The sequence below is a fragment of the Sus scrofa genome, chromosome 7 (assembly GCF_054392235.1).
Source record: "Sus scrofa isolate SSC_HxYL_T2T_F1_AM1 chromosome 7, Sscrofa_HxYL_maternal_Yorkshire_Landrace_v2.0, whole genome shotgun sequence".
In the NCBI taxonomy this organism is placed as follows: Eukaryota; Metazoa; Chordata; class Mammalia; order Artiodactyla; family Suidae; genus Sus; species Sus scrofa.
The window spans coordinates 46,558,746-46,583,961 of NC_139389.1; the positions used below are offsets into that span (position 1 = coordinate 46,558,746).

The 25,216-nt window shown below is 48.4% G+C and overlaps 1 protein-coding gene, 1 long non-coding RNA gene and 1 other non-coding gene across 5 annotated transcripts in view; 2 read left to right on the top strand and 1 right to left on the bottom strand.

The window, feature by feature from the left end:
• Window positions 1-25,216, top strand: part of LOC146401553 (uncharacterized) — an 838,561-nt gene that overhangs the window by 36,774 nt on the left and 776,571 nt on the right. The gene's annotated exons all lie outside the window — the stretch shown is intronic.
• On the bottom strand, window positions 10,273-10,344 carry TRNAN-AUU (transfer RNA asparagine (anticodon AUU)). Its single transcript has one exon. It is a non-coding gene; the product is annotated as a tRNA-Asn (tRNA).
• On the top strand, window positions 18,473-24,571 carry PTCRA (pre T cell antigen receptor alpha). 3 transcript variants are annotated; one of them, NM_001257090.1, is given in 5 exon segments: window positions 18,473-18,617; window positions 20,790-20,849; window positions 21,492-21,812; window positions 23,186-23,230; window positions 23,962-24,571. In NM_001257090.1, coding segments are annotated over 5 exon segments (738 nt in total). In that variant the 5' UTR covers window positions 18,473-18,559; the 3' UTR covers window positions 24,216-24,571.

Below are 25,216 nucleotides of genomic sequence, written 5' to 3' on the forward strand. Positions count from 1 at the left end.
GGATTATTGCATAGATGCGTGGCAGGAGGATAACCTCCATCCGGGGCTCCTGCAGCACCAGACAGAAAATAACGGAGGTAATGTCTGCAAGTGGTTTCAGAAGAACTGGGAATAAGTGACGCCACGGCTCTCTCCCCATTCCCTGCCTTCAAGACAATTCCTGGTGTTCCCATAGTGGAAGAGAGAAGATGAAGGCGGACCAGGCTGCTACAGCTTCCTTCCACCTGCTTAGGAAGTCAGTGTCAATAAAGCTCAGGTTTCTAAGTTTATCAGAAACTAGCCAGATCCGACACTCACCACCTTAATCAAGTGAGCAAAGCTTAATTAATAGTAATAGAACAAACTAGCATCAGATGTCTCCTGAAGTGATGCACTGAGAGGGGCTGCAGGTGTAGGAACACGGCCTCACTTCTGTAGTGTTCCTGCTAAAAATGTTCACTCTGAATCTAAACTTGAGGAAATGAGTAGACAAACCAAAATGACAGACATTCTGCAAAATGACCTGGACACTTTATAGTTGTCAGTGTCATAAAAGACAAAGACAGAAGGAAAAAGACTGAGGAACTGTGTCAGACTAAAGGAGACTGAAAAATACAAAGTGTGATCCTGAATTGGATCTAGATGAGGGGAAAATCAGTTACAAAGGACATTTTAACCCTTGGGAAAATTTGAATTGACCTGTGTATTAGATGACAGTGTTATCATCTAATAACAGATGATACAGTTTAACTGTATATCAATGTTAAATTAGGTACACAATTGTGCTCTGGCTATGTTAGAGAATGACCTTGTTTATAAGAGATACATCCTGAAGTATTTATGGGTGAAATGTCACAACGAAAAAGGGAGGGGAAAAAAAGCAAATGTGGCAAAATTGCTGGAATTGGTGGATCTAAATGGTTTGTAACTTGTTGAAATTAAAAGTTAATAAGGGTGACCTTGAGAAGCCAGTCTTGAGGAAACTGACCATACCAAGTCTTGTATAATAAGGAATTTGAGGACTTCCCTTGTGGCATAGAGGGTTAAGTATCTGAAGCTGGCACAGAGGGTTAAGGATTTGGAGCTGTTCCTGCCGTGGCTCAGGTCACTGCTATAGCATGGATTTGATCCCTGACCCCGGAACCTCCACATTGCTGAAGGCACAGCGCCCCCCCCCCAAAAAGAAGAATTTGACTGGCCTTTGTCCCTGGCATTTCCCAAGTATTAGAAGTGATATTCATGGTGGGCCCTGACAGTTTATGCCAAGGAGGTGAGTCATGGTGGCCCCTAAGTGGTTTCAGGATTGGTGCTGACCAGTCATGTGATTGGAGGGTTGGGGCTTTGACTCATGAAGGGTCCAGGAAAGAGGCCTGGAGATTGAATTCAGTCTCCAGCCAATGATTTATTCAGCCATGCCTATGTAATAAAACCCCTAAAGCAACTCTGGACACAAAGCTCAGTGGAGCTTCCTGATTGGTGAACTCATCAATGTATCAGGAAGGGACATGCCCTGGTTCCAGGAGGAGATGAATGACACAGAAGCCCTGCATGCAGGACCCTCCCAGACCTTGCCCTATGCGCCTCTTCATCTGGCTGGTCCAGCTGATCTATATTCTCTCTAATAAAACTGTAATCATAGGAATAACACTTTCCTGAGGTCTGTGTTCTGTGAGTCATTCCAGTGAATTATTGAACCTGAAGGGGGGGTGTGATCCCCCAAATTCGTACCTAGTAAGTCAGAAATGCTTGTGGCCTGGGACCCCTCCGAACTTGCAGCTGGCATCTGATTCAGAGGAGTCTTGTGGGGACTGTGCTCTTGGACTTGTGGGATCTGTATTAATTACAGGAAGTTAACACTGGAGTTGAATGGGGTTTTTAATTGAACCCTGGATGCAGGAAGAACTCGTCCTTCTCGCTGTGGCTGGCATCAGTTTCTGGGTGACCTCCTGCACTCCTGCCCTAAGGACTCCCTCCTGGGTCACCAGGTCCCCTTTCTTTCTCAGATGTCCTTGGCCCCAGTTCTGCACTCCCAACCTCCTAGCCAAGGGGCTGTGGTTTTCTGCTCCACCATTGCTTTCTTTCCTACCAGCCAAGTGCAAGAGGCAAACATCTTTAGGAGATTAAAACCGACCTTGGGTATCCTCCCAGGCTGAGTAAGGACTAAATTTTCTCAGAATTTGGGACAGTGATGTGTTTGTGTTTGGGACGTGGGGAGTTGTCTCAGTGTCATCATTTTTCTTCTCTCTCATTCTTTCATCTTCTCCTTAGCACAGCACATAGTATAGACAAGGACGAGTCTAGGAGTTAGGGGTTGTCAGGAGGGACCTCAAGCACAATCAAGCCCAACATTCTTTTTTTTCTTTCTTTCTTTTCACGGCCGCATCTGTGGCATATGGAAGTTCCCGGACCGGATCGAATCAGAACTGCAGCTGCAGCTTGAGCCATGGCAACACCAAATCCAAGCTGCATCTGTGACCTATGCTGCAGCTTGCAGCAATGCAAGATCCTTAATCCACGGATTGAAGCCAGGGATTGAACCCACATCCTCATGGACACTATGACGGGTTCTTAACCCACTGGGCCACAACAGGAATTCCCCAACCCACTTATATACAGAGAGGTAAACAGAGCTTGTGGAAAGGGCTGGGTTTGGATCCTGAGCCCACTGACTGCTAACTCAGGCTGCCTCTTGATGGGGTGTAGGGGCCTCTGCCCTCTGGGCAGCCATTCTGAGACTGTGCTCTGCTGAAGATGTGCATGCAGAAGGCAGGGAGGCAAAAGAAGGAAAATCGAGTGAGCCCGTGGGCAGGGGCAAAGATACCTCCCATCCAGGCCCATCCACAGCCTTTCCCTGCATCAGTGAGGACCCCGGAGACCAAGAGGTCATGTCTGCGGGGGGTGGCAAGGCCAGATTCAACCTCTGGTGTAGAGACAGGCTCCAAACACCCCTGAGTTCATTTATAACTCATTAGCCATCTTTCACCCACGATTTTCTTTTCTTTTTTTTTTTTTTTGTCTTTTTGCTATTTCTTTGGGCCACTCCCGCGGCATATGGAGGTTCCCAGGCTAGGGGTTGAATTGGAGCCGTAGCCACTGGCCTATGCCAGAGCTACAGCAACGCAGGATCCGAGCCGCGTCTGCAACCTACACCACAGCTCACGGCAACGCCAGATCGTTAACCCACTGAGCAAGGGCAGGGACCAAACCCACAACCTCATGGTTCCTAGTCGGATTCGTTAACCACTGCGCCACAACGGGAACTCCTCACCCATGATTTTCAACATCACCTCTCAACAGGAAATGCCCCTCCCTCTCCCTCATTAATTGGAGCCCCATTCATCCTTCAAAGGCTGCTCAGTAGGTCCACCTCTCCCATCATTACCATCAGAATTAACTGATCCTGGAGTTCCCATTGTGGCTCAGTGGAAACAAATCCGATTCATAACCATGAGTTTGCAGGTGTGAACCCTGGCCTTGCTCAGTGGGTTAAAGATCTGGCATTGCCCTGTAGGTCACGGACACGGTTCAGATCTGGCATGGCTGTGGCTGTGGCATAGGCTGGTGGCTGCAGCTTCAATTTGATCCCTATCCTGGGAACCTTCATATGCATCGGATACGGCCCTAAAAAGCACAAAAAAAAAAAAAAAAAAAAAAAAAGGGAATTAACTGATACTTTTTCTACGATTCCACAGTCCCTTGCTCATCCACATGCTGCCTCTCCTTCTCTCTCTCTCTCTCTTTTTTTTTTTTTTAATTTTACAGCTGCACCCGTGGCATATGGAAGTTCCCAGTCCAGGGACTGAATCCGAGCCCCAGCCGCAACCTGTGCTACAGGTGTGGCAATGCCACTGTGCCGGACTGGGGATCAAACCTGCAACCCAAACCACTGCAGTCACGTTCTTAACCTACTGAGCCACAGCAGGAACTCCCTACAAGTTTTCTCTTACTTAGTCCATGAGTCCTACTCACCTAGTATCATAATGTGCCCAGACCAGCACCTGTGGAGACCTAGTGATGCTCAGAAAATGTTAACTAAATGCCTGCTTTACCGAATCTACTGTTACAATAAACACAAGGAGAAAAGAAAGAATTCAAGTCACTGCGAGCATTGACTGAGAGCCTGCCATGTGCCATGCACGGTGCCAACTGCTTGGTGTACAGATCCCTGTCCTCAAGGGGCTCACAGCTGACTCGGGAAAAAAGTCAGAATAAAATTAGTATAATTATGATGTATATCATAGAATTTACTCTATAAATAATGCAGTGCAGTGCCTGGTGTGGTAACAATGTCATGTGCCAACTGAAATCAGCAGACTATGCTTTAGATGGGTTTTGAAGCAGATTTGATCACATGTGTAAGCTGCTCTTATGGTCAACGAGTCAGCCTGCAGGGCTGGCCCATGCCTGACTCTGGAGCCAGATCAAGCTCAGGTCCCAAGGCCACCTCTGGCTCTCACAAGCTGTGGGACTTTGGAGCAAGCGATTTCCACTTCTCTGTGCTTCTGATTCCTATCAGTAAAAGGAGAGTGATGACAGTGCCTCACGGGACTGTCCAACAGATTAAATGGGATAATGAATGATGCCCAACAAGGACAACTATTAATATTCTTATCAGTTGGGTGGTTATGCTGTCTCTCTCTCTCTCTCTTTTGTGGGGGGTGGGGTGGGCAATCACGGCATATGGAAGTTTCCAGGCTAGGGGTCAAATCGGAGCTACTGCTGCCAGCCTAAGCCACAGCCACAGCAGCATGAGATCCAAGCTGCATCTGCAACCTACACCAGAGCTCACAGCAATGCCAGATCCTTAACCCATTGAGAGAGGACAGGGATGGAACCCGAATCCTCACGGATACTAGTTGGATTCGTTTCCGCTGCTCCACAACAGCAACTCCCCACTGGCTCTCTCTTGTTGGCCCCTCTGGGTCCTCACTCCACCCTTGTCCCCCCAGCCTCCTGGACACTGACATCAGCAGACACTTGCAATAGGCTCCCTCACCCTCTGGCTTTGGGTTCGGCCAACTGTGGATCCAACAGAAGAAAGAAGGCTGTCAGGGCATTTACTCTCCACTCTCCCTCCCTTCTGGATCACCGCTGGCTGCAGAGTCCCTTCTCATGGCTCTCTGGCCTCGGGGGCCTGCCATCGTTCCCTCTCCTCACTCCACAGGCCAGTGACAAGTCCCAGGTTCTGCACTGTCCCTCGGGACTTCCCTTCACGCTGTAAGCAGTCCTTTGATTAATTCCCTCAAATTACCCAATATAATGTCATCTATTCGCTGCCCCTACTCATCAATCCAGGAATCGGTTCCAGGAACAGAGTCAAACAAATACTGGGATTGGATTGCTCATAAATTTAAGGAGTACAAGGGAAGCTTCCTCGTAGTGGGGAAAAGGCACCCAGGTAATCCACTGCGTGCAGAGGTATCACCACCACTCACACCATCACTGGAGGTGGCCTGGGATGAAGTGTGGGGTACCGCACGGCTGGGTGGGGAGATGGGAGGTAAAACGGCTCTGGCTCTTCTTCACTATGGCGTGGAATCATTTGGGTTCTGATGGCCTCAGAGAACTCGTGCGGGAAAAAAGGAGAACTGGGAGTTATCAGTGCCTGATGAGGAATATGAGTGAGAAATTAGGACTCCTTGACGGGACCCTGAAGGAGTCCTTTGCTTTCTACAGACAGAGGGCTCGTAAGGCTGATTAAATACTCAGCCCTCAGAGTTCCTGCTGTGGTCTAGTGGGTTAAGAATAAGACTGGAAGTTCCCATCATGGCTGAGCAGTAATGAATCTGACTAGTATCCATGAGGATGCGGGTTCCATCCCTAGCCTCACTCAGTGGGCTAAGGATCCGGTGTTGCTGTGAGCTGTGGTGCAGGCTGGCAGCTACAGCTCCAATTTGACCCCTGGCCTGGGAACCTCCATATGCCATGGTTGCAGCCCTAAAAAGACAAAAAAAAAAAAAAAAAAGTCGGACTGGAGGAGTTCCTACTGTGGTTCATTGGGTTAAGAACCTGAAATAGTGTCCAGGAAGATGAGGGTTCCATCCCTGTCCTTGCTCAGTGGGTTAAGGATCTGGTGTTGCCACAAGTTGCTGAGTAGGTAGCAGATAAGGCTCAGAGCAAGCATTGCTGTGGCTGTGAGGTAGGCCGGTAGCGGAAGCTCCAATCAATCCCTAGCCTGGGAACTTCAATATGCCACAGGTGCGGCCGTAAAAATAAAAATAAAAAAAGAATCCAACTGCAGCAGCTCAGGTCGCTGCAGAGGCACAGGTTTGATCTCCAGACAGGCATGGTGGGTGGGTTAAAAGATCCAGCATCGCCACAGCTGCAGCATAGGTTGCTCAAATTCAATCCAATCCATGGACTGGGAACTTCCATATGCCCCTGGTGCAGCTTTATAAAAATAAATGAATAAATGCATACATACACACTCAACCCTCTAGGCTTCTTACGCTCAAGTGAGGGTTTTGATGGAGAAGGGGTGAGACTCTGAGATGGAATGGGAACATTTGGGGGACATCTGGGCAGACAGAGACATGGCTGAGAACTCTGAACCCTCTATATTCCCTTGAAGTCTTATCTACGGAGACATCCTTTTGCTGTGATTCTTTCTCCCAGGACATGAGCCTCAGAAACCTTCTCACCTCCACCCCTCCTGACCCCAGGCCTTTTGTGAGTTAGATCCCAGCCCAGCCTGGGTGGAGAAGCACAAGGCCCACGCTAAGAGGAGAATGCCCAGACAGAAAGAGTGACGGGCCCTGCCAAACTGCCTGGGCAGGAGCCACGGGAGCATGCGTGGGAGAGGGTTCTAAGGGAAACAGACCCAGGAGGGTGGGATGTAAGACCCACTTTGGCCAGACACATGGCCACAGACACTCCTCCAGGATTTGGGACTTAATGTGTTTGCTGCAGCACCTGGGAAAGGAAGTAATAATCTGCTAAATTGCTTAATTAAAGCCTGAACTTAAAGGCAGCCTAGAGTTAATAAACTTGAAATGCCAGAATTTCCTTGGCATGCTCTAAGAAAGGAATCTGAAATCTCAGAGAGATGGGATGGCTGGGTTAGATTTATTAGGTGCCATCTGCTTAGCCACCCACTAGCCACCTATTTTAAGGGGGTCTGAAAACACTCCCTTTACCAATGCATTGAGAAATGCATTGGTGAGGGCCACCAGCATCCTAGGCTAGCTCTGATGGCTGTCCTCTGTAGGCTGGAGATGCTAGTGGGGGATGCTGGGTAGTGGAACTGCGTTCGCTGATCTCGAGGAGAATAATGATATCTTGGTGGGATAAAGAACAGGTGGTGATGCCTCAAGAGCCAAAGGCAAGGTAACTAAGAAAAACGTGGGAAAAAATGGTCATCAAGTGAACAAAATGACAATCTGGTGGACCAGTCAGCCTTCTCCCCCAGGCACTTTAGGACTTGCTCACTGGACCCATGGTGGCAGGGAAGGAAGCCATGCTTTTGGCTCAATAAGACGGTATTCCTCTCTCTGAGGCTAATTTAGCTGTGGCAGAGGGTTCATCCTATTTACAGCTCAGGCTTTTTTTTTTTTTTTTTTTTTTTTTTTTTTGCTTTTTAGGGCTGCACCTGCAGCATATAGAAGTTCCCAGGCTAGGGGTTGAATCAGAGCTATAGCTGCTGGCCTACACCACAGCCACAGCAGCATCAGATCTGAGCCGTGTCTGTGACCTACACCACAGCTCACGGCAACACTGAATCCTTAACCCACTGAGCGAGGCCAGGGATTACTCACGGTTCCTGGTCAGATTTGTTTCTGCTGCGCCAAGACGGGAACTCTTCCAGCCCAGCCTGAGTCCCTGATTGGGCACCGTTCTCACCTGATAGTCGACTGACTGGATTGCTCACCCCCTAGCGTAGAGGGGCTGTGTTTTATCCTCATAGGCACATATTCCAGGTATGAATTCACCTCTACCTCTAGTGCTTCCATCAGCACTTACAGAATACCTCATTCATCACCACGGCATGCAATATACCATCACCCCCAACGCGGGCACATGTTTTACAGCCAAAGACATGTACAAATGAGCTCACGCCCAAGGCATTCACTGGTCTTACCATGACCCGGGGAGCAGCTGGCTTGATAGAAAGGAAGACCGGCCAGTTGAAGGAGCACAGCTAAGAAACTACACCCTACAACATAGAAGTGCTGTCCTATAGGATACAGTGGGTTTTTTGTTTTTTTGTTTTTTGTCTTTTCTAGGGCCGCACCTGCAGCATGTGGAGGTTCCCAGGCTAGGGGTCTAATCGGAGCTGTAGCCGCTGGCCTACGCCACAGCCACAGCAACTCAGGTTCTGAGCTGCGTCTACGACCTACAGCAGAGCTCACAGCAACTGCACTGGCTCCTTAACCCACTGAGCGGGGCCAGGGATTGAACCTGCAACCTCATGGTTCCTAGTTGGATTCGTTAACCACTGAGCCAAGACGGGAACTCTGGATACAGGGTATTCTTAAACCAAAACCAGACTCAGATATATAACTGAGAGGTGGGGATAGCAGCAGCCTCTTCGCTATTACAGCTGAAGTCTACGACCTATTGGAGGAATTTTTGCTCCCTACCCCCATAAACTTGTCCTCAGGGAGCTTGGCGAGGCTAGCATTCAAGGGAGAAACACCTGCCACCTGCACCATGGAACCTCGGAACGATGGTAGTACTGATGACCTGGAAGCTGAGAGGGCCCCTGGCCATTTTCGTTTCTCCTGCTATGGAACCAACAGGCAAAGAAAGGGGTTACTCTAATGTCTAAGGTGACAAACCCCAATTACCAGAGAAAATTAGGTTGCTACCACATAATAGAGGGAGGCACTAGATCTGGAATCCAGTGGACTCACTAAGTGCCTCTTAATAATTTTCTGCTCAGGAGTTCCCACTGTGGCACGGGGGTTAAGGATCCAGCTTGAGTCTGTGGCATTGCCGGTTTGATCCTTGGCCCAGTGCAGCAGATGAAGGATCAGGCGTTGGTGCAATTATGGCGTAGGTTGCAGATGCGGCTTGGATTTGATCCCTGGCCTGAGAACTTCCATATACCATGGGTACAGTTAGAAATCAAAATAATAATAATTCTCTGCTCAGTTGTCCTGGTTCATAGAAGACTCCAGCAACCACAATGTCAAGATTACCAAGGACGCAGACCCCACAGGAATAAAGGTTTGAGTCACCACCCGGTAAAGAACCCAGTCCAGCCAAGGTGCTGGCAAAGGATAAGAAGAGTACATCAGGAGTTCCCATTGTGGCACAGTGGTAACTAGCCCGACTAGTATCCAAGAGGATGTGGGTTCCATCCCTGGCCTCACTCAGTGGGTCAGGGATCAGGCATTGCCCCAAGCTGCAGTATAGTTGCCTCAGATTGAGGCAATGCTGGATCCTTAACCCACTGAGCGAGGCCAGGGATCAAATCCGCAACCCCATGGTTCCTAGTCAGATTTGTTTCTGCTGCGCCACGATGGGAACTCCATTTTTTTTTTTTGTCTTTTTTTAAAGTCTTTTTAAATTAACATCATAACAAAAGTTTTCCATGTCATTACAAACTCTTTGGAAAGAATCAAGACAGCTCAAGCATCATCTTCTAAAGCATTTTTGCTGATGCTCACTCCATCTCTAGAAGAATAGTCTCCCTTTCCCAGGACCCCCTCTACCCCTAAACACACACACACACACACACACACACACACACACACACACACACACACGAGTTCAGTCATCTGACACACTCCAAGTCCCTTATCTGTTTATAAGCCTGTCTCCTTTCTTTTTTTTTTTTTTTGTCTTTTGTCTTTTTTTTGTTGTTGTTGTTGCTATTTCTTGGGCCGCTCCCGCAGCATATGGAGGTTCCCAGGCTAGGGGTTGAATCAGAGCTGTAGCCACCGGCCTACGCCAGAGCCACAGCAACGCGGGATCCGAGCCGCATCTGCAACCTACACCACAGCTCACCGCAACGCCGGATCGTTAACCCACTGAGCAAGGGCAGGGACCGAACCCGCAACCTCATGGTTCCTAGTCGGATTCGTTAACCACTGCGCCACGACGGGAACTCCTGTCTCCTTTCTTGACTACAGGGAGCTTCTCTTTTTGTCTTATTATCTCCATCCCAATCTCTGGTATAAAATAAAGATTCACAAGTGGGTTTGAATGAAAGGACATTTTAAAGCCTGCATAATATTTCATCATGTAAATGCATCCTAGTTTATTTAGCTATTTCCTTAACATTGAACATTTAGATGATTTAAATTTTTTTCGGCTGTAGTATGCAGTGGCTTTGATGTGGGATCCCAGTTCCCAGGCCAGGGATTGAACCTGGGCCACAGCAGTAATAGTGCTGAATCCTAACCACTAGGCCACCAGGGAACTCTCTAGGTGACTTTATTATTATTATTAAATTTTTTTGGCCATGCCTGCGGCACGTGGAAATTCCCGGACCAGGCATGGAACCCACACCACGGTAGTGACCAGAGCCACAGTAGTGAAAATGCCAGATCCTTTAACCACTAGATCACCAGGGAACTCCCTGATTTTAAATTTTTTTTTTTTTTTTGTCTTTTCAGGGTCACACCCACAGCATATGGAGGTTCCCAGGTTAGGGGTTGAATCGGAGCTGCAGCTGCCTGCCTACACCACAACCACAGCAACACGGGATCCAAGCCGAGTCTGCGACCTACACCACAGCTCACAGCAACACTGGATCCTTAACCCACTGAGCAAGGCCAGGGATCGAACCTGTGTCCTCATGGATACTAGTCGGATTTATTAACCACTGAGCCACAACTGGAACTCACCTGATTTTAATTTTTCATTTTAAATATCATTGCAGTATTTTCATTTGCTCAGTGGAATAGGTGCCCCTGTTGGTATTACTGGAAGAGACTTCTACTTGTGATTTCAACAGAAGCACACATGCTGACCCTCTGCTTGCTCCTCTGGTTATAGTCTAATCAAATAAGTCAGATTTACATTCAGTAATTATTTGGTAATATCAGCAATCTTCTCTAATAAGCACTGCTACTTTTAATTTTCTTTTTTTCTCATTCAGTGTGGCTAATCTCAGCTTAACAACAGCCCTGGGTTTTCTACACTGTGCATTTGAAAAAAAAAGGAAAGGGATAATCTGCTGTGTACCAGGCACTCAGCAGATACTCATATTTAATTCAATTTTGCCAAAACCTTGTGAAAAGAACTTTGGAGAGAGACAGACCTATAAACACACGCCTGTAGTGAATGCCCAGCTCCACCACTTGCCTGTTAGAGAATCTTCAGCCTGGCCACTTCGTTTTTCTGAGCCTCAATTTCCTAGACTCCAAAAACGGGGTGACAGTACTTGATGTGTGATTATGAGGATTAATTGAGACATCTGTGAACGACTTCAGTCCCAAGCAGGAGTTCAGAGCAGGTACTCAGCTCAGGAACCTAGAGCCTCCTCTGGGGATGCCCTGCAGGAGGGCGTCTTTAGGACCAGCAAGACTCTGGGGACAGGGGAAGGTTCCTGGGGCTCTTGGAAGGACGGAACCCACGTAAGAGCAGGCAAAGAACGCTTCCAGGCCAACCTATGTCCAGGAAGCTGCGAGTGGGCCAGTGGAAGGGTAGCTGTCCCAGCGCCAGGTGGCCCAAGCCAGCCAAGAGCAGCAGGAGAAGGAGGAAGCTGGGGCGTGGGGCCGGTGTTGAGGTGGGTGGTCTTCAGCCTTCTTGTCCTGGGAAGATCTTGAAACTCAAATGAACGAAGGAAGCCAGCGGGCTCTTCCCCATCTGTATTGTGGTAACTGAGCCCCAGCCTACTCCTCCCCAGGCTGGAAGGCGGGAGAGTCGTTAGGGACACCTGCCTCTCTCCCTCCCCCTCCTGGCGGGAACCCACCCACAGCGCGCACCTGGGCAGCCACTATGCCTGGGAACACGGGGCGCCGGTGGCCCCAGCCTGCCCCGCACTGAAAAAGGGCAGGAGCTCAGTCCTGGCTGCAGGGGGTTCCTCGGGACACCTCAGAGGACGATGACTGTTAAAATAACCATCCAGACGGAAAGGGGTGAGGCCCGCACCAGAATAAAGAAATCAGGGAGCCAGGAAGCAATAAACCTGCCAACGTAAAGAATATTAACGTGTAATAAAGAATGTTTCTCCAAAAAAAGACAGACAGACAGACAGTTTCCCACAAACAGGAGACAGGAAAAATTATTTATGAATAACCCTGGGATAATTGATCAGCTCTGCCAGAAAAAAAAAAAAATGAAATTTAGATGCACATCTTTTACAATATACCAAGCTTAATTCCTGATAGCAAATCAGGAGCAGGATTAAACTACACACACCCCAAAAGACAATAGAAGTGGGACTGAGGAGTTCCCAGTGTGGCTCAGTGGTAACAAACTCCACTAGTATCCATGAGGATATGGAGTTCGATCCCTGGGCTTGCTCAGTGGGTTAAGGATCCAGTGTTGTGGTGAGCTGTGGTGTAGGTCACAGACACCCTTGGATCTTGTGTGGCTGTGGCTGTGGTGTAGGCCGGCAGCTGTGACTCCGATTCAACTCCTAGCCTGGGAACCTCCATAAGCCGCAGGTGCGGCCCTAAAAAAGACCAAAAAAAAAAAAAAAAGTGGGAATGAATGTATGATCCTTTAGAGGGTAGAGGACTGTCTAGGATTAAAAGGGAGAAGATAAATCCCAATAGGGAAGATGATATATTTATTGGTTCCTACAAAACAACTACAGGTTAAAAAAAAGTGAGGAGTTCCTGTGTCTCAGTGGGTTAAGTGTCCATCACTGTCTCTGCAGTGGCTTGGGTTGCTGCTGTGGCACAGGTTGCTCCCTGGCCTGGGAACTTCGGCATGGCCACAGGCATGGCCAAAAAAAAGTGAAATTAAAAGCAGTAAATGACTGGAGTTCCTGCTGTGGTGCACTGGGGTAAGAATCCAACTGCAGCAGATCTTGTTGCTGCAGAGGCATAGTTTCCATCCCTGGCCAGCGGGTTAAAGGATACAGCATTGCTGCAGCTGCCACATGGATTCATCCCCTGGCCTGGGAACTTCCATATGCACAGGTGTTGCCATTAAAAAAAAAAGTAGTCAATGACAAATACCATATGATATCAATTATATGTGGAATCTAAAATACGACACAATTCTCGTCATGGCACAGCAGAAATGAATCCAACTAGGAACCACGAGGTTGCAGGTTCGATCCCTGGCCTCGCTCAGTGGGTTAAGGAGCCAGTGCAGTTGCCGTGAGCTGTGGTGTAGGTCGCAGACATGGCTTGGATCCTGTGTTGCTGTGGCTGTGGCATAGGCCAACAGCTGTAGCTCCAATTAGACCCCTAGCCTGGGAACTTCCACATGCCAAGAGTGCGGCCCTAAGAAAGCAAACAAACAAATAAACAAACAAACAAAAAACGACACAGGGAACTCCCATCAAGGCTCAGCGGAAATGAACATGACTAGTACCCATGAGGACACAGGTTTGATCCCTGGCCTTGCTCAGGGGGTTAAGGATCCAGTGTTGCCATAAGCTGAGGTGTAGGTTGCAGACGCAGCTCAGATCTGGTGTGGCTGTAGCTGTGGTGTAGGCCAGCAGCTGTAGCTCCAATTCAACCCCTAGCCTGGGGCACTTCCATATGCCACAGTTGTGGCCCTAAAAAGACTAAATAAATAAATAAATATAATACAACACAATGAACATATCTGTGAAATAGAAACAGACTTTCGATTGCCAGGGGGATGTGGGGGGTGGAGGAGGGAAGGGCTGGGAGTTTGGGGATTAGCAGCTGTAAATGTATTTATAGGATGAATAAACAGCAGAGTCCTTCCGTAGAGCACAGGGCACTGTGTTCAATATCCTGTGATAAACCATAAGGGAAAATAATATGAAAACGAATATATGGGTATAACTGAAACCCATTGCTGTAGAGCCGAAATTAACAGTTTTAGAAATCAACTATATTTCAATAAAATTTTTTACAAATAGGTGGGAGCGGCCGCCAGATGTGCCTATTCTGAGGAGTGGCCAGCAGCTTGATGAAGCATGTCAGGTACACTTACACCTGAGATGGACTATGGAACAGCAAGTACCAGAAGTGGAAGTCCCAAGCCACACATAGAGGGACAGCCTCACCGCGCAACCAGGAGCGTCAGCTGCACCTGAGGCGATCTCTGCAGCAGCAGGTCCCTGTGGTAGGTTTCCAGTGGGAATTGAGAGAGGCATTCCTTATGGAGCCACCAAGGGGTGGTTACAGCAATATTGGAACAGCCAGGTGGCTGATTCCCAGAGAGGGAAAAAATCCCTGACAATGTGACAAAGCTATTATCTGTGAAAAAATATATACAAATAAAAGAAAAAGAAACATACATGACTATATCAGAATTCAAAAAAATATTTTGATTACTAATTTCAATAAAATTGATTTTCATTGAAAAAAAAGTAGTCAATCAATTGGGAAATGGCTCCAGTCAAGTGCATTATACAGAAAGTTGGAATCTTTAATATATAAAAACACTTATGGGATTTCCCGTTGTGGCGCAGAAGAAATGAATCCGACGAGGAACTATGAGAGTGCCGGTTTCACCCCTGGCCTCGCTCAGTGGGTTAAGGATCTGGCATTGCTGTTGCTGTGAGCTGTGGTGTAGGCCAGCAGCTGTAGCTCCGATTGGACCCCTAGCCTGGGAACTTATATATGCCCCAGGTGCAGCCCTAGAAAAAAGCAAAAAACAAACAAACACACCAAAAAGCTCTTACAAAATTAGTAAGATACTAGGATTATAAGAGGACAATAAACAGGCAACACAGTGAAGTTTTTGTTTTATTTTTTAAAGAAATGCCAAGTGCTGATGGGGTTGAAGTGGGCCTTTAATAAACTGTGATGGTTTTATACTAGCATAAATTTGTATAAAAGATGTATTAGGGAGCCTTAAATCACAGAGGCCTGAGATGCGCAACATCACTAAGCATTTGGAATCTGACTAGGAACTATGCCATTGCCGGTTTGGCCCCTGGCCACACTCAGTGGGTTAAGGATCTGGTGTTGCTCTAAGCTGTGGTGTAGGCCAGCAGCTGTAGCTCCAATTGGACCCCTAGCCTGGGAACTTCCATATGCTGCAGGTGCAGCCCTAGAAAAAAGCAAAAAACAAATTAAAGCCACCTTGAAATAACACTTCACACCCATTACAATGGCTGCTATCAAAATTAAATTTACCAGAGTTCCCATTGTAACTCAGAGTGGGTTATGAACCTGACTAGTATCCATGAGGACGCAGGTTTGATCCCTGACCTTGCTCAGTGGGTTAAGGATCTGGCGTTGCCTCAAGCTGCAGCATAGGTTGCAGATACGGCTCAGATCTGGCATTGCTGTGGCTCTGACCTAGGCCAGTAGCTGCAGCTCCGATTTGACCCCTAGCCTGGACCTTCCATAAGCCTCAGGTGCGACCCTAAAAATGGAAAAGAGAAAAGAAACAAATTAAATTAACCATATATGATCCAGAAATTCCACTTCTGGGAATTGGAAAAGAACTCAAAGTAGGATTTTGAAGAGAGATTTGTACACACATGTTCATCATAGTTAAAACATGGAGGAGGAATTCTTGCTTTTGCAGAGCATGTTAAGGATCCGGCATTGCCGCAGCTGTGGCATAGGTCAGAGCTTCAGTCTGGATTCTATCCCTTGGCCTTGGAATTTCCATGTGCTGTCAATGCAGCCAAAAAAAAATTTTTTTTTTAAGTAAAAAATAAACAAAACAGGGAGTTCCCATTGTGGCTCAGTGGTTAACGAATCCAACTAGGAACCACGAGGTTGCAGGTTCGATCCCTGGCCTTGCTCAGTGGATTAAGGATCCAGCATTGCCGTGAGCTGTGGTGTAGGTTGCAGATGTGGCTCATATCCCACGTTGCTGTGGCTCTGGCGTAGGCCGGCGGCAAAAGCTCTGATTCAACCCCTAGCCTGGGAACCTCCATATGCCGCGGGAGCGGCCCAAGAAAAGGCAAAAAGAGAAAAAAACAAACAAACATGGAGGAGTTCTCCTGTGGCACAGCAGGTTAAGGATCTGGCATTGTCACTTCAGCAGCTTGGGTCACTGGTATGGTATGGGTTTGACCCCTGACCTGGGAACTTCCACATGCTGCAGGTATGGCCAAAAAAAAGATTGAGTGTATATTATTCATTTGATTGTATATTCTGTTTGTTTAAACTTTCTGTGTATGTAATTATGTTTTAAAATTTTTTTTGTCTTTTTTTGTCTTGAATCGGAGCTGTAGCTGCCAGTCTACCCCAGAGCCACAGCAATGCTGGATCCTTAACCCACTGAGCAAGGCCACATCCTCATGGATACTAGTTAGGTTTGTTACCACTAAGCCACAACAGGAACTCTCTCTTACTATGTACAGAGAATAATACTAGACCCTTTTCATGCATAATCTTGTTTAAACATCAGAGGACCCCTTGAAGGTACTATCATTTCAATTGCATGGATGACGAAGCTGAGGATTATAGAAGGGAGTGACTTGGTGGAAGTCAAGAACTCCTGATTGATATAATCAGGATTGAAAGCAAGGTACTCTAGCTTCGCAGCCCACGCTCTGAACCAAACTCTTATTTTATATCTCATGTCATCGAACATGCTTTCGACACCATGATTTTTAAAAGTTGCTGCATAATATTCACAAATATAATACACCAAATATTAGCTCATTTAACCCTTCTAACATTGAAAAATTAGATTGTTTCCAATATCTCTTGGTTTTTTATTTGTTTTATGTATTTATATTTTTATTTTATTGTACTTTATTTTATTTTTGCTTTTTAGTGCTGAACCCAAAGCATATGGAGGTTCGCAGGCTAGGGGTCTCCTCCGAGCTACAGCTGCCAGCCTACACCACAGCCACAGCTACGCCAGATCCCTTAACCCACTGAGTGAGGCCAGGGATCAAAAGCACATCTTCATGGACACCAGTTGGATTCATTACTGCTCAGCCACAATGGGAACTCCTTGGCTTTTATTTTTATTTTTTTGCTTTTTAGGGCTGCACCCGTGACATATGGGAGTTCCCAAGTTAGTGGTTGAATCGGATCGACAGCTGCCGGTCTACACCACAGACACAATGACACCGGATCCTAGCCCCATCCGCAACCTACACCACAGCTCATGGCAATGCCAGATCCTTAACCCACTGAGCGAGGGATCGAACCTGCATCCTCACAGATTTGTTTCCACTGCACCACAACGAGATCTCTAGTCCTTGGTTTTTTAATATAATACTTCAAAGAATATTTTTTTGGTGCATAGATCTTTGTCGTATAGTGGCTGAATCTGTTATTATTCCATTAGTATATATGCCTAGATGTGAAATTTCAAGGTCAAAATGATGGCTACAGCTAAATTTAGTGCCATCATTGAAAATGGCATTTATAAAAAGTTTATAAAAAGGGTTTGATGCGATGGGGCAGGGAGTATACGTAAAATCTCTGAACCTTCTGGTCAGTTTTGCTATAAACTTGAAACTGCTCTAAAAAATAAACCTAGGGAGTTCTCCAGTGGCTCTATGGGTTAAGGGTCTGGCATTGCCACTCCTATGGCTCTGGTTACTGCTGTGCCACAGGCTCGATCCCTGGCCCAGGAACTTTCACATGCTGTGAGTGTGGCCAAAAATAAATAAATAAAATAAATTCTATTTAAAAGGGTTGTGACTACATGGAAATAAGTTTATTGGGCTTTTTGGATATAGTAAGACCAGCCATCAGAAAACAGTTCAAGCCCTGTCTCTGCCACTTGCCATCTGGATGGCCTTGGGCAAGTCACTCAGTCTCTCAGAGGCTCAGTTGCCTCACCTTGAACAGGCGGTTGGGTGGATGGAATTAAGTCCTCTGGTCATGCTAAGTGAAGTTGGTCAGACAGTGAGCCACCAAAGTCATATGCTATCATATGCTTTCATTTCTTTTTAAAAAAAAATAGAAATAAAATATGCCCTTTTATGGAATTCCTGTCGTGGCTCAGCAGTTAACAAACCCGACTAGCATCTGTGAGAACAGGTTCAATCCCTGGCCTTGCTCAGTGGGTTAAGGATCTGGCGTTGCCGTGAACTGTGGTGTGGGTCGCAGATGCGGCTCAGATCCTGTGTTGCTGTGACTGTGGTGTAGGCTGGTGGCTATAGCTCCGTTTGGACCCCTAAACTGGGAACCTCCATATGCCACGTGTGTGGCCCTCAAAGACAAAAAGACAAAAAAATAAAATAAATAAAATATGCCCTTTTAATCCTAAAAAAAATAAAAATTTAAAAAGTGCTCTGCCTCCTGTAGAAGCAGGGGCAGTGCCTAGGAAAGGGCTTTGCACACTGTGAAGGGCTCTGCAGAGGGGGTGTGAGCCTTGGGCTCCTAGCGTGGGAGGGGCACTGAGTCCCCTGGCCCTGTGAGAGAATGCTGGGTTTGGGGGTCAGGGTGGGGTGGGAGGGGCCCCTCACCCTGGGAAACGGCTCAGTGGTGGAGCAGCTGAGACGCAGCTGGGCCTGTGGCCTGCGAGGCAGGCTTGCGGCTGCCTCCTCCCCCAGCCCACCCCCCACCCCCAGGCCTGCAGCTGGGTCCTGCCTCCTCTCGGGTGGGCCATGGCCAGGACTTGGCTGCTGCTTCTCCTGGCCCTCGAGTGTCCAGCCCTGCCCACAGGTGAGCACCTTCCTTGCATCCCAGTGTCCCAGGTCCAAGTCAGCTGAAGCCCACTCCCTCACTCTGGGTTTCTCTGGGTGCGGGTGGGGTGCAGGGAGGCAGGGCAGAGGTTTGTGGGGGTTCCTGAGGAGGGTCTCACTGGAAGCCTATCATCCCCTTTCCCATCTTATTCTACCCCCCAGCTGCCTTGCTCTGGGCCCCCACGTCCTGCTCTCCTGGAGTCCACGGTGTTGGTAGGGAGGGCGGTCATCTGCTGGAGGTGTAAAGAAACAAGAGCAAGTTGGACAGGTGTCCGTGATGGCTGGGGGTGGGGGTGGGGGTAGCCAGGCTGTGTTATGCTTTATGGGGTGATGGGACTCCAGCAGCATGGTGAGATCGTTCCCCACCCACCTCAGTACCGCTTCCTGTCCAGACTCCTGCCTTCAGGGTTCAGAGTGTCTCAGGTTCACTCCCAGTTCCCCTCACCTAATGGCTCTAGTCCTCCAAAGATTCAGGCTGGAGATAAAGGACTCGAATTTTGAGAATCTCAGCTTCATCTAGAAACATGTGCATGTTTGCACGCACGTGGCGGGGGACGGTTCTTGACCTTTGAGATGGGGCATCTCCTCCTTCTAAAGCTGGCCCGCCTGGGTGTCACCAGCTCTCCCTCACTAGGAAGATAATCCACACCCGTGTGGAGTGGGGAGAGCTCTTAGTGGAAGTCTGAGCTCTGGGAAAGAAGCTGCCAGAGTGAGAAGGAGCAATCCTGGGAGGCTTCATGGAGGAGGCAGACTCTGAACCACCTTGGGGAGTATCTCTCTCGCTACAGCTGAAAAGGCTCAGGAGGTTAAGGGTCCTGGAGCTCACTCCCAGCCTTCTCTCCTCCCTTTGTTTGTGATGCCTTATTAATATTAGTATTGATGATACTAATACTTATCTGACAAAGTATTTTATATTCATAATCTTTATTCTTCACAGTGTTTTATCTGGGCTGGTGTTATTAACCCCATTATATTGATGGGACAATTGAGACTCCTCAGTAAGTTAAGTGGTTGAGTCAGGAGTCAAACTGACTTGGTCTGAGGCTATATCCCAAGCTTGGTCCACTGTGTCACGTAGCAAAATCTTAGCCAACCTTCCAAGTGGGCTGGTCTGTGGGGTTTGGAGTCATGCAGATCTGAGTTCAAATCCTGAGTAGGCTGCTTACTATCCACCTGCTTCTAGATCAGTTATTTGACCTCCAAGAAATCTTTTGTGAATACCCTCTAACTCTGAGTCTCCACAGGATTCCCCCGCATCTGTCCCTGAACCCTGGGGCATTTCTTTAGCCTGGCTGCACTAACCTCATGGTGTGAATGTATAGGTTTTAACCTTTGAGATTTTATTTATATGAAAAGATATCCAGGAGTTCCCTGGTGGTCTGGCAGTTAAGTATTCAGCATTGTCACTGCTGTGGCTCTAGCTTGATCCCTGGCCCAGGAAATTTTGTGTCCTGTGGGTGCAGCCAAAAAAAAAAAAAAAAAAAAGATATTCAAAGACTCAAAAATAACATTTTGTAATATATTGAATCAGTCATTTTTACTGAAAAGAGTAAGATTGTGGAAAATAGGACTATTCTGAAAAATATAAGACAAATGTTTACAGTATCCATATAACTTATTTTTTAATTATAAAATAATAGACATATATGTTAAATGTGTGAACTGCATGGTATGTAAATTAAATCTAAACAAAGCTATTAAAAAAAATTATAGACTTAGAGAAAAGAACTGAGAATAATACCACAAATGTCCATGCATACTCCACCTAGATTAGTGAATAGTTAAAATTTTGACATATTTGAATCAGATTTGGGGTGTTTTTGTTTGTTTGTTTTTTAGGGCCACACCTGTGGCATATGGGAGTTCCCAGGCTAGGGGTCAAATCAGAGCTACAGCCGCCAGCCCTATGACACAGCCACAGCCACAGCAACACTAGATCCAAGCTGCGTCTGCAACCTACACCACAGCTCATGGCAACACTGGATCCTTAACCCACTGAGCAGGGCCAGGTATCGAACCCATGTCCTCATGGATACTAGTCGGGTTCGTTAACCACTGAGCTAAAACAGGAACTCCCCGGATGTTTTGCTTTTTTTTTTTAAGAAAGAAACATTTACAGATATATTTGAGGCCCCTTTTGATCTCATTCCAGATCCTCTTTCCTCCCCTTCCTCTCCGGAGGTAACCTCTCTCCTGAGGCTGGCACAACAAGGTACTGTAAGTATTCGTTTGCATGTGCTCTTTCTCATGGGGCTGAGATCATTGAGAGCAGGGACGATATTTGAATTAACGTTGTATCCCCAGGGCCTGGCACAGAAAGGTTCAGATATGATAGGTAGGTGATGGAAGGACTGATGAATGGATGGAAGGATGGATAAATGGATGGACGGATGGAAAGTAGAGGATAGATGTAGGGAAGAGGGATGTAGGGAAGATGGTTGAATAGATGGGTGAATGAAACGATAGAGGGACGGAATCTGGCATTGCTGTGAGCTGCGGTGTGGGTCGCAGACGCGGCTCTGATCCTGTGTTGCTGTGGCTGTAGTGTAGGGCGGCAGCTATAGCTCCGATTTGACCCCTAGCCTGGGAACCTCCATGTGCCACAAGTGAGGCCCTAAAATAAAATAAAATTAAATTAAAAAATTTAAAAAGCACAAAAAGAAAGGATAGAGGGATGGCAGTCGGTTAAATGGATAAAAGCAAGGAGAGAGGGATGGATGAGTGGGTAGGACAAACGGGTAGAAGGATAGATGGAAAGATAAAAACCCAGATAGAAGGATAGACACCTACTATAGGATGCTGGCCTGAGAATTCGGACCTAGCTACCCCCTCACAGGTGCGTGCTCTCTTGCAGGTGTAGGCAGCACACCCTTTCCCTCTCTGGCCCCGCCAATCACACTGTTGGTGGAGGGGAAGCAGCAGACGCTGGTGGTCTGCCTGGTCCTGGATGTTGCACCCCCCGGCCTTGAGAGTACCATCTGGTTCTCAGCTGGCAACGGCAGCTTCCTGGATGCCTTCACCTATGGCCCTTCCCCAGCAGCAGATGGCTCCTGGACTAGCGTGGCTCAGCTTTCTGTGCCCTCTGAGGAGCTGGCAGCCTGGGAGACCTTGGTCTGCCACACGGGGCCTGGACCTGGGAACCCCAGCCAGAGCACACAGCCCCTGCAGCTGTCAGGTGGGGATGGAGCCTGGGCCCATGTGGATGCTCCCTGCCCATTTCACATACCTTGGAACCAGGATATGGTGGGAGGGAGGGCAGACTCCAGGCCATGGGGGCATGAAGGGTGTCCAAGTGCCATCCTTCTAGGTGAGGTGATGCCTGGCCTCAGAGCAGGGTGGCCTCAGGGCCCTGAGTCCTGGGATTTGCAACTGGGATGTGTCATTCAAGTCCAGGCTCTGATGCAAGGCTTCAAGAGGTAACAAGTATCCTTCCTCCCAGGGTTAATATTTCTCTTTATATACCCGGGGGTTAATCTCTCTGTAATCACCCTAAATATGACACCTTACCTTTTAGAACTGAACAATAATTTAAAAGTAATTGCTGGAGTTCCAATTACTGTCTGTAATTGGATCGATGGTATTTCTGCAGCACCAGGACCCAGGTTCAAAACCCTGCCAGCACAGTGGGTTAAAGGATCAGGTGGTGTACGTTGTCACAACTGCATCTGGGATGATTCCTGGCCCAGAAACTCCATATGGAGTTCCCGTCGTGGCACAGTGGTTAACGAATCCGACTAGGAACCATGAGGTTGTGGGTTCGGTCCCCGCCCTTGCTCAGTGGGTTAACGATCCGGCGTTGCCGTGAGCTGTGGTGTAGGTTGCAGATGCGGCTCGAATCCCGCGTTGCTGTGGCTCTGGCATAGGCTGGTGGCTACAGCTCCGATTCCACCCCTAGCCTGGGAACCTCCATATGCTGCGGGAGCGGCCCAAGAAATAGCAAAAAAAAAAAAAAAAAAAAAAAAAGACAAAAAAAAAGAAACTCCATACGCCGCAAGGTGGCCACAAAACAAAACAAAACAAAACAAAAAGTAATTGCTATCACTTACTTATTGAATGTTTACACTGTGCCAGGCACTATTGTAAACACATTTATGAAGCAGGTCCTTATTCTCCTCATTTCACAGGCTCAGAGAGGTTAACTAATACGTCCAAAGCCACCTATTATTATTATTGACTAGAGAGATGGCTTACTTCCTCTGATTGGATTATGTTAGTTTTGTCATCTTCCAAAAAGGGAACGTTTACTGACTAAATGTTCTGATTTCCAAAAAGGCTCCCAAGAAATCGACTCCTTGTCTAAAAGTGCTAAGGCCTCCCCAGGGTGCCAGCCTCCTCCAGGGGCACAGGGCAGAGGAGAGCAACCAGGAGAGAGGGAAATCTGGGCCCCTCAGAGGACTTGCCCAGATGGGCTCAGGGTTCCCGCTGCTGCTTCATTTTCCATTTATCCAACACACCATGAACACCTGCCCTGAGCAGGGCGGGGGCATAGCACTGGGGCGGAGGGCACAGCCCATCCTGAAGACTCATTCTGCTCTCCTTGGCTGGCAGGCAAGCCTTCCTCAGCCAGGACCTGCCTACGGGAACCTCTCAGGGGTAAGTACCTGGGACCAGGACCTCAGGCCCTACTGGGCTCTGGTCCAATACATCCCCTCTGGGGTTGGTGGGGGGGTCCCCTGAATAGGCTGCCTTGCTGGGTTGGGGCACTGGCTAGCCACATGGGTACAGATCTCTGGCCCCAGCCTAATTCCTGGTCACCAATGGAGAAGAGCACATGAGCGTTCACAGAAGTGTGCTGGAAGCTCTCCTTGGCCAGACCAGAAGGGTGGTCTCCGCATCAAAGCCTTGGGAGACTGGGGGGTGGAAAGGCATGGTACCTCCGGACCAAATAGAGAAAATTGAGCTGGTGACTCTCCACTGCAGCAGATGCCAATTCCTGCCTTGCCTTCATCCCTTTGGCCGTTGGGGAATAAAATTAAATGATGCCTCAGTGGGTTAAGAACTCGACTAGCGTCCATGAGAGTGCAGGTTCGATCCCTAGCCTTGCTCAGTGGGTTAGGGATCCAGCATTGCCTCAAGCTGCAGAGCATGGGTCCCAGATGTGGCTTGGATCTGGCGTAGCTGTGGCTGCGGCATACCCTAGCCCAGGAACTTCATATGCCACACGTGCGGCCCTGAAAAGGGGAGGGACTTAAATGAAGACTAGAAAGATGTTTATTATTATCAGCAGTCAGAGCTGAGGTAGGACACCAGATTCTCTGGATTCCCCCGTGGGAGGGGCTGAGCGCCAGCCTACAGACGGCTCACCCGCTCCTTCTCTCGGGCAGGGACGCGGGGCCAGGCGCTCCGGCTGGAGGCGCTGCGGTTGCTGCTCTTCAAGCTGCTGCTGCTGGACGTGCTCCTGACCTGCAGCCGCCTCCGCGCCCCGCCCGCCGCGCGGGAGGATCCGGCCCAGGCGCTTGGTCCTGGGGACCCCGCTCCCCGCGTCCCGCGCCGCCCCACCGGCGGACCGCCTTCTCCTCCTGCAGCCTCTGCCGGGACGATCGCCCGCAGCCCCCACCGACTGGATTCGCCGCAGTGATGGTGGGACCCCAGGCCGAGGGCTCAGCCTGTCCGCCCCGCCGGCACTGCAGCCCTAGGATGGCCGTGCAGTTCCCACCCGCGGTCCGGGTCAGGATCCCGGGAGTCCAGCCTTGGGGGAGGGGCCGCGGGTGCTCAGGGCCTGGCGCTCGCGACCTGCCCTCTGTATTCCAGCCTCAAGCCGGGGAGCATTTGTCTGCGATCTACCTCCTCCAGCTGACTGGAGCTTCCTGAAGAAAAAGGCTTTGTCCCTCCCAGCAGACTGGAAGCCCCTTGAGGGTGGTGCTTGACTCAGGCCTTGGGACATTTGAGATGCAGATAACTGAGAACAATTAAAGGAAAACTTATAAGACCAAAGCAAATGAAAAATCTATTAATTCATGTTTGCTCTGGGAGGAGGGAACTTGGCAGACTTGGAGGAGGAGGTCTGGGAAGGCTTCCTGAGGGTGAGAGCCTGGGAACTGCAGGGAGGGGCGGGGGGTGGGGGGGGTGGGGAGGATGCTGTCCCACCTCAGTCTCCTTTCTCCATCACCAGGCAGGGCGCCAGGCCCCCTCTCTGTCTCCTCACTCCTACCCAACCTCTCTGAGGGGTCAGGGTGAGAAGCCCAGGAACCCAGGGGTGTTGGGCCTGATGTAAAGTCTTGCCCAGACTCGACAGAAAAGAACAGGGCCAGGATCCCAGAGTAACAGGATCCTATCCAATGCCAAGGATACAGATAATAATTGCAGACTTACACTCTATTCATCAGTTAAGGGTCATTATTCATTTGACAAATATTCACTGAGCATCAACTCTGAGCCAGGCACTAAAGAGACTTTTGTTTTATTTCTTAAAGAGAGTTCTTGCACTGATAGTATAGAATATGAGGCTCAATCTGGCATTGCTGCAGCTGTGGCACAGGCCACAACAGGTTCGATCTGTGGTCAGGAAACTTCCATGTGTTGCAGGTGCGGCAAAAAAAAAAAAAAAAAAAAAAAAAAAAAATGAGGCTCCCACAATAG